The 8441-nt window shown below is 34.8% G+C and overlaps 1 protein-coding gene across 1 annotated transcript in view; it reads left to right on the top strand.

Moving 5' to 3' along the window:
* Window positions 1–8441, top strand: part of NSUN6 (NOP2/Sun RNA methyltransferase family member 6) — a 66595-nt gene that overhangs the window by 4038 nt on the left and 54116 nt on the right. Inside the window, exon 3 of the mRNA XM_006906997.3 lies at window positions 2184–2263. Coding sequence (XP_006907059.1) covers window positions 2184–2263 — 80 coding nt within the window. The remainder of the gene's footprint in view (window positions 1–2183; window positions 2264–8441) is intronic.

The following is an 8441-nucleotide window of genomic DNA, read 5'->3' as shown; positions in this document are numbered from 1 at the left end:
GAAGAGGTTTTATAGACTATAAATTTTCTCCTTTTAAGTTCCAAAGCTCATGAGTGTCCTAAAGAGATGTCCCAAGTGGGATTAGGTAAGAGTAGGTACCTTTCTCCAAACTTCTGGGTCATTTAATAATTTATAATTTCATTTAGCTGGGGAAGATGTGGAGAAACTGGAACCTTTATACTTTGCAGGTGGGAATGTCAAATGATTTAGCCTCTTTGGAAAATAGTTTGGTAGTCTTAAAAAGTTGCACATAAATTTACTGTACAACCCAAGAGAGGAATGAAAACATGTCCATGGAAATGCTTGCACATAAATATTTATAACAGTATTGTTCATAACAACCAGAAGGAAAGAACCATCCATATTTCCATTAATTGGTGAATAGAAAAACAAAATGTGGAATATTCATACAGTAGAGTACTGTTCAGCAGTGAAAGTAATGAACATGCTCCTACAGCATTGGTGAACCTCAAAAACATTATTATAGTAAGTGAAAGAAGCCAGACCCAGGACACTGTATTATATGATTCTATTTGTATAAAAGGAAAATTTATAAAGAGAACAAGTTAGAGGTTGCTTGGAGCTGGAGGTGGGAATAGGATTGATTGCAAATGGCCTTGAGGAATCTTCGTGTGATGATGGAAATGATCTCCAAATGATGGTTGCATAATTTTTTAAATTCACTAAAAATCATTGAATAGTGTATTTAAAACAGGTGCATTTTATGGTACTTAAAGCTCAGTAAGGCTGTTTTTAAAAGGGGGTGGGGCAGAAACAAAAAAAGCAGATGATATGCTTGATTTAAAATAATGTGGTTTATGAAAGTTGTGTTTGTGTGCAGTTTTATGAAAATCTCGTTTCTGTATCATTTTAACATCTGATAGAAAAGGAGAGAAGGAAAACCTTGGTTTCAGAAGGATTGAACTCTAAAATATTTCTGTAGTGTAAAGCAAATAATACTTCTAAAACAAAAAATTGACAAAATTCATTATCTTTCTTCTCCTTGGAAAGATCAGTTTACCATAATCTGAATACTATAAGGCCATCAAACAACTGGAGAGGGGAAAAAAAAGGAGAGAGGATCGATTGAATGAGAAGGAGTTTACCTTTCAGAGTTCTCAGTAGCTGTTAGATATGGTTAGTCTGAAATGTTCTTTGCCTGGAAGGAGCAGAAGTTAGGAGAGCTGTTGACTTGATAGAAATGTAGTTAGATTTCTAAAATACAATTTTTTTCTCTTAACTTAGAAATAAGTTGGTTTTACAAGTGTTTCTAGGTAGTGTATGGATACTACAGGGCTATAATATTGTTACTGCTCTTTCGTGTAAAATGCGAAAATTAGTGAGTTGAAATCTCTAGCCTGTGAGGCAGAGACTTGTTCTCAAATATTTGCATGTAGTCCTCTGAGAGTGTAGTACACCGTCCTTACTCTCCCATCCACTGTTCTGCTCTTTATTCCACTATGTGGAGTGCCAAGTCATCTTTTGGCTGCAACAGTGATGTACTGGTACATACCGAACAGCCCACTTTCTGGGAAAAATAACCTTTTGTGGTGTTTTGCTAATATAAGAGGTGTAAATACATACTTCCACTGTGCTTAATTTCAAGCTACCGGTGTGACCATGCAGTTGGGGAAGACATGCACACAGTTGGCTGTGATGAGACTGTGTGAGCTGGCTGCAGCACCTATACCACTGGCCCTGTACCTATTTATAGTCTGAAGGCCAAATATGATAGAAGATACTGAAAGTCCTGAGTCTTTGCCAAAAAGCATTTATTTCCCTCATCAAAACTGGCATGGCATCTAGTGTTGATAGTGTCTGATAAATATTGCTCATCTCAATCTTTAATGTTTATTCAGAAGCTTTTTTAGAGTGCTCCATGTAGTTCTACATTGGATATATGTTTTTAAAGTAAGTTACTTAGGTAAACATGCTTCGTATTTATAAAACCAAACAATAAGCAAAATTGAGCCTTATAAAGAAGTTAGGATACTTCAGAATCAAATTATAAGGAACACATAGTTATTTTAAAGTCTTTGATTTTTATAGTATCCCATGGAATAAAGTGAAAATATCCCAAACCAAATTTCATGCTTTGCTGAATTATGATACTGTAAAGCTCCATAAATTGAAATTTATCAATTATATTGATTGCTTTATAATTCTGTGTTTATTTTTTACAGCAGTTTAATGGATTAAGTGTTCCTATTCTTCAACATCCAGACCTTCAGGATGTCTTACTTATTCCTGTTATTGGACCTAGGTTTGTAACTGTTTCATTTTCAAGTTATAGTCTTCTAAGTAAAAGTTTGTCACAGGTTCTCTTTTACTGTCTAGTGATAATACTGAGTTTTTCCATTATTAGCATTTTTGACAGGAATTCATAAATTTATAAATGCTGACTTATTACTCTATTATGGAAAATATTACAAAAGGCTAGGAATTGGCCCAGATACCTTGAGAGTAATGCATTTTAGATCCGTTTGGTGCAGTCATTGATTTCCCCCCTCCACTTTCTAAAAAACTTCCATTTGTTTATAGCTTGAGATTTCACTGCTAAGTTACGGATTTTTTGAGCTACTGCAAAAATACAGTGCAGCATATTTCTTTCATAGCTGATGTGTTTGTAAAATTTTATTCATTAATTCACAATTATGTTAAGTTACTATGTGTGTTCAATGGGAAGAATAGGCATTGTTCTGCTCATGTATTTGGGAGGCATATGTTTGAAAATTGAAAAATAGGCTTTCATATAATAATGGGAGTTCTTTTCCCAAGGAGCATTTAAAAATCCTTAATTATGGTATAATTTTTTTTTTTTTTATATCCATAAGAATTGTAATAAATATAAAGATGCTCATTTTGTTAAAGCTTTAAAGTAATTCAGTGGCCAGCGGTAAAGTAGTAGTTCAATAAATTACGGTTTATCCATGCAGTAGAACATTGTATGCCCTTAACGTGAAGGAATTATATGTACCAGTAAGAGAACATGTTTATGATTAACTATCAGAAACGTGTTGCTATGCATAGGATAATTACATTTCTTTTGCAATTAAGAAAAAATACAACTACACCTATTTATATATAGAAAAAAATTCTGGAGAGCATAACATATCCAGTTAACAAGGGTTGACTCAGAGAAGGTTAAATTTGGGGAAAAGGGATAAGAGGAGATTTTCACTTGTAGTATTTGTATTTTATATTTTTACTACAAGCATGTATTACTTTTGCCATTAAAAAATTGATTTTGTAAGTTACTTATTCTATTTTTAAGGCAAAATTTGCATATAGTGAAATAGAGCGGTCTTAATTAAGTGTACTTTTCCTGAGTTTTGTCAGATTCATACAACTGTGTAGCCAAGACCCAGCCCAATTAAGATACAGACTATTTCCATCACCCCAGAAAATTCTCTTGCATTCTGCTCCCCTCCCAGGAAACCACTGTTCTGATTTATCTCCTATTTAGTTTTAGACCAGTCAGTTACTGCCATTGATCACTGTCATAGGCCTTTTAAGGTTATGCTTCTTGATTCATCTCAGAATGTATTGTGGACATCTTTCTATGATGTTCATAATTTTCCCTGATTCATATAATGCAATTTCATTTTAATAGCTACATAGTGTATTTTATTATTAAGCTCAATTTTATTTTTCAGCCCTTCATTGATAGACATTTAATTTTTTCCTGTTTTTCATTATTACCAACAGTGAATATTCTTAAGATATTCCTTTGTGAACTTGCATGAGCGTGTCTACAGGATAAATTGGTAAAATGTGGAATCACTGTGCACATTTTAGTTTGAGACAAGCCACCCTCTGAAAAGTTGTACCAGTTAATGTTTCCAACAGTATGTGAGTGATTCGGATTCTTCCATTCTTATTAAACTGGCCATTTTCTTTAAATTATTTTGATGATTTAACTTTAGTAATTTTCTATACTTATTATTTTTACCTGACCTTAATCATCCTTCCTGGTGATATAGGCTACTCATCAGAACATTAGTGAACTATAAAATACAAATGGTGAGTTACTACAGGAGAACATTGACAAATCATTTAGGATTGCAGATTCACACCCTTACCTTGCATTTCTAAAAGGAGCGAGTCAGTTCTTTTTTTTTTGTTTTTTAAACTTATAATTACTGTTACTATTTCTTTCCACTATGGAAAATGAGAAAGTTCTTACACTTTAATTTTCCCTAAAATTTCTACCAGCCAAATTTTATTTACTGTTAGTTTTTTAACACCATAAAAGTTTATCACTTTTTTATTCTATACGCACAATTCAAATGGATCCAATGCTTTTAATCTTGATGGTGTGGTTTATTTCTGAGTTCTCACCTTAATTAATCCCTTGGTTGGTGACTATAGTCATTTATCAGATCTGCAGTGCCTGCTTCCCATCTCCAGAGTACATCTCTATGTGCTCTGTTTACTTTTTTGCTTGAGAATTGCCTGTTTTATATTTAAACAGCAATGTGGCTGAGTACAGTAGTTTCAAGTTACACGTTATCTCCCTTAGCGCTTTGTAGACATTATTTTCACAGTCTTATGGCATCAAGTTTAGCCATGAAGAAATCTGAGACCCCCAAAATATTATCCTCCTTGAAAGTAATCTTGGTTTTTCCTTTGCGATTTATGGAGATCTTAGTCATTGAACTTTAGAAACTGGGCTAGGATATAGTTTGATTTTTACTATTCTCTTAGTTTTTAATGAAACATAGTATAACTTTTTAGATGCAAATCTTCCAATAGTTCTTTGAATATTTTTGTTATACTCTATTTTCTATTATAAGGACACTAGGACCCTGTATGTTGGGTTTCCAGTTCAGATACTTCTTGTGTTGGGGCACGCCAAGACAACCCTCAGCTTTGGTGATTGGCTGGAAGGCCTCGACTCAGCATGTAGTCATGCTCATGGTGTCTTCATATGTATTATATGAAAGGGTACAAAAGCAAAATCAGCAAAGAGAAAAGGCTCAAGGAACAAAAGCTGGAGAAACCTGGACACAAGCTTCTAAGTCTCCTCCCCATGGAGTTACCAGGATGTGCTTAATTCCTCCAGCACACAATTGCGACATGTGTGAAATGGTTGTCTAGTGGGGAAGCTCATTAGAGACTCAGTGCCCAAGGTTTTTATTGGGTGTTAGTCATGTAGGTACACAGTGCCTACCATGTACCAAAATTTCAGGCTCCTGAAAAGAAAGCAGGTGTTCGGAATAAACCGCATATACAATTTAGGAACAATAATTCATTCTTACCGTTAGGGAAGATTTTAATCAGAGTCAGGTTTCATCTGGCAGCCAGGGGTCAACCTTGTAAGCAGGCCTTTCTAAGAATAGTCTGTTGTATTAACTCTTACTTCAGAGGATTTGCTATCCTTTATTTCCTGAGCTCTGCAAGTTCACTTTTTTTTTAAACCTTGTTATTGTATTCCTTTTTGAGGTTTTCCCTTTCAACATCTTTGAAAATAGAGATTTGAATTTTTTTCATTTTTCGTTGTACATTTTTTATCTGCATTTTGTTATGGCTTTTTTCTTGTATTGACTACATAAGTCCCATGTTGAATGAATCCACTCTGCTTCTCATTGACTGGAAACAGTTACATTCGCATAGATACACCGAGTTTGTAATTTGCTCAAGGATGATACAGAACAGGGGTGAAGTGTGTTCTAGACAACCAATCAGATGTGGTTTTCAGAAACACTCTTACCAAGTCTTCCCTAGTGACAATTCTCTAGTCCTGGTGAGCAGAGCTGATGAAGACCAAGGCTCTCTGTGAAGACTTCTTGCTCATAGTTTTTTTTTTTATTGGGGCCTAAGTTTTGTTTATGCTTACTTAACTCAGATGAGCAACAAAGCTGGTTGCTATTTCCCTCATCTCGCAGCAGCTTCAAGGCAGTTTTTCCAGGTTCGTTGGAGAAGACTCAGATTGCCTCTTTGCTCCCAGTTCCTCTTTCAGCTTTCTCTGTCATGAACAGTTCCTGACCTGGCATCCCCAGAGTCTCCTTTTTTCTAGCCTGAACCTCCAGTCCTGGTTCTAAGTAAGAAATATCTGATTAGGCCCCAGGGCCTTGCCTTGTCAGAAACATTGAGACCCTGTTGAGGAATTAGATTTGATCTAGATCTCACTGTGTCAGGCAATTATTCTTCATCATTGACATTATAGCTGTTTCTTAGTTTTATTGCAAATGGAATTTCTTCTCAGATTTTCTTGTTTCCTCCATTTCTGGGGTCTTCAGAAAAAAATATACACTCTTTTACTGATCTTGTACTAGAAGCCCAGTATTACACAATTGTTTAAAATATCAAAATATAGGTTAAATTTTATAGACAGTAATTTTAAAAGTAATTTCTCACCATAAATTCAGTTTGCCTCAGTTGATTTAGGATAATATTTAATATGCTGAGCAAATATATTTTAATGTTGGGAAGGTTTTATCGTTAGTAATTTAATGAGATCAAACATACAGTTGTAATGCTAAATTTGTTGTTATTGATATCAACCTTATTAATATCTTAGAGAAAATTGAAAGCCAGGCTTCTTTCGATGAGTGTTTTTAATATACTTAAACTAGCATTTTCAAAAGAATACATTTAGATCAGTAGAATTTTTTAGGCCAATATTCAATTTGTAATTTTTAAGGATCTCTGCATTTTCTCTATTAGTGTTCTTTTTGATAAAAATCTCAAAATATTTCTAGCAAATTAGAAAATTTCCTTTTCACATTTAGATATATAATTCAATAGGATAAATCTCTTGAGATCCAAATGATGCTGGATTTGCCCTTTTAGCCCTCTGATTTCCATCTTTTACAGTTGCTTTTTCAATAGTACTTTAGACTTTTGATTACTGTTTGTATATTTGAAATAATAGGGTAAATGCAATAGAGTTGTACAAAGTAAATGCACAAAGACTGCTGACTGCATACAGATGGCAGTGCTGCAGAAAAGAAATATTTGGTTGGCAAGGCACCATATCATGTGATATTCCAAAATTATATTCATTATTTCCCATTTGACATGGAGTTGCTAATCTGTGCAGTTAAAAAAGTGCCAAGTAGATAAGTCTGTATTTTTTATATATTCTTTATTGAAACATTCCCTTAATTTCAATCTTTAATTTCTAGTCACCTCATTTTTACCTGTTTTAATAGTTTTCTCTTAATCCGCGTACGTTTACACTGTTTTTCCTCCAATCTCTATTACTAGACTATTAGAAAATCATCTATCTTTAATGTTGTTTCACTCCTTTATTTAGAAATTTTTCATTAAAAATCGAGCTGTTTTGACCCTTTATCAACGTTTCTATTTTCCTGGCTAAAACTCTGCCCTTCAGCAGAGCTGACTTTCACCTCGATACCTGCATGTGATATTTTACGTTTTGAGGGAATCCCCAAGACCACGCCCTAGCCTGATTGTCTAGGAGGACTCAGGATTCAGCATATAGTTGTGCTCATGGCTATGACTTATTATGATGAAAGAATCTGAAGCAAAATCAGCAAAAGGAAAAGGTGCATGGGTGAAGTCTAGGGAAAAGCTTTTGGAAGCTTCCAAAGTCTTTTCCAGTGGACTCGCGCAGGACGTAGTTAATTTTTCCAGCACGAATTTGACAACATGTGAGATTTAGCCAGTGAGGGGAACTCATTAGAGACTCAGAATCCAGGACTTTTTTTCGGGGCTAGTCATGTAGGTACTCCTTGCCTGGTACATACCAAAATTCCAGCCTCCCAGAAGGAAAGTCAGTGTTTGTCATAAACTGTATTATTATTTGTACAAACAGTTTAGGCACAGTGAGCTACACTTATCAATTAACAATGGGAACCCTGAAATCTAAGTTCCCAGATGCCAGCCAAGGACCAACCTTATAACCAGGCTTTCCAAAGAAAGGATAGCAGTTCTGGCCTGCTATGTTAACTCTTTTCTTGGTAGTCTTCATTGTCTCCTCTCCATGAAATGGTTATTCTCATAAAAACTTCCTGAGTAACTCTACAAGGTTCCATTTCACAGAACAATTTTTTGAATTGGTGCTATGTCAAAGACACAGAGATGTTACAGAGACAAATGAAACATAGTTGTTTAGTCTAAAAGCAGGGGACTTTTAGTACAAGTCATATTGTGATGAATATCACAGTAGAAGAGAATTAAGTTCCTCCAGAGCATAGAATAGGAAGAACTAAATATTAAGAAATGGGTAAAGATTTTCTCCCAAGTAGATATTATTTCAATTGAGTCTTGAAGGTGAATAGGAATTAGCCTGATGAGATAATGTGGGCAAAGGGATGCTTAAGTAGAGAGAAAGCCTTTCCAGAGATAGAGAGGCATGCAAATGTGTTGTGGTTTATCACAAAAGTGATCAGGTTTGACTACTCAGACGGTTTTCAGAGATTGAAAGATAAAGGTGAAGAAGTTGGGAGAGGTAGGCTGTGAAGTGTAAAGGA

Source organism: Pteropus alecto, unplaced genomic scaffold (genome assembly GCF_000325575.1).
Source record: "Pteropus alecto unplaced genomic scaffold, ASM32557v1 scaffold11, whole genome shotgun sequence".
In the NCBI taxonomy this organism is placed as follows: domain Eukaryota; kingdom Metazoa; phylum Chordata; class Mammalia; order Chiroptera; family Pteropodidae; genus Pteropus; species Pteropus alecto.
Note: the sequence above shows the minus strand (reverse complement) of the source record. Positions and strands in the feature narration are given on the sequence as shown.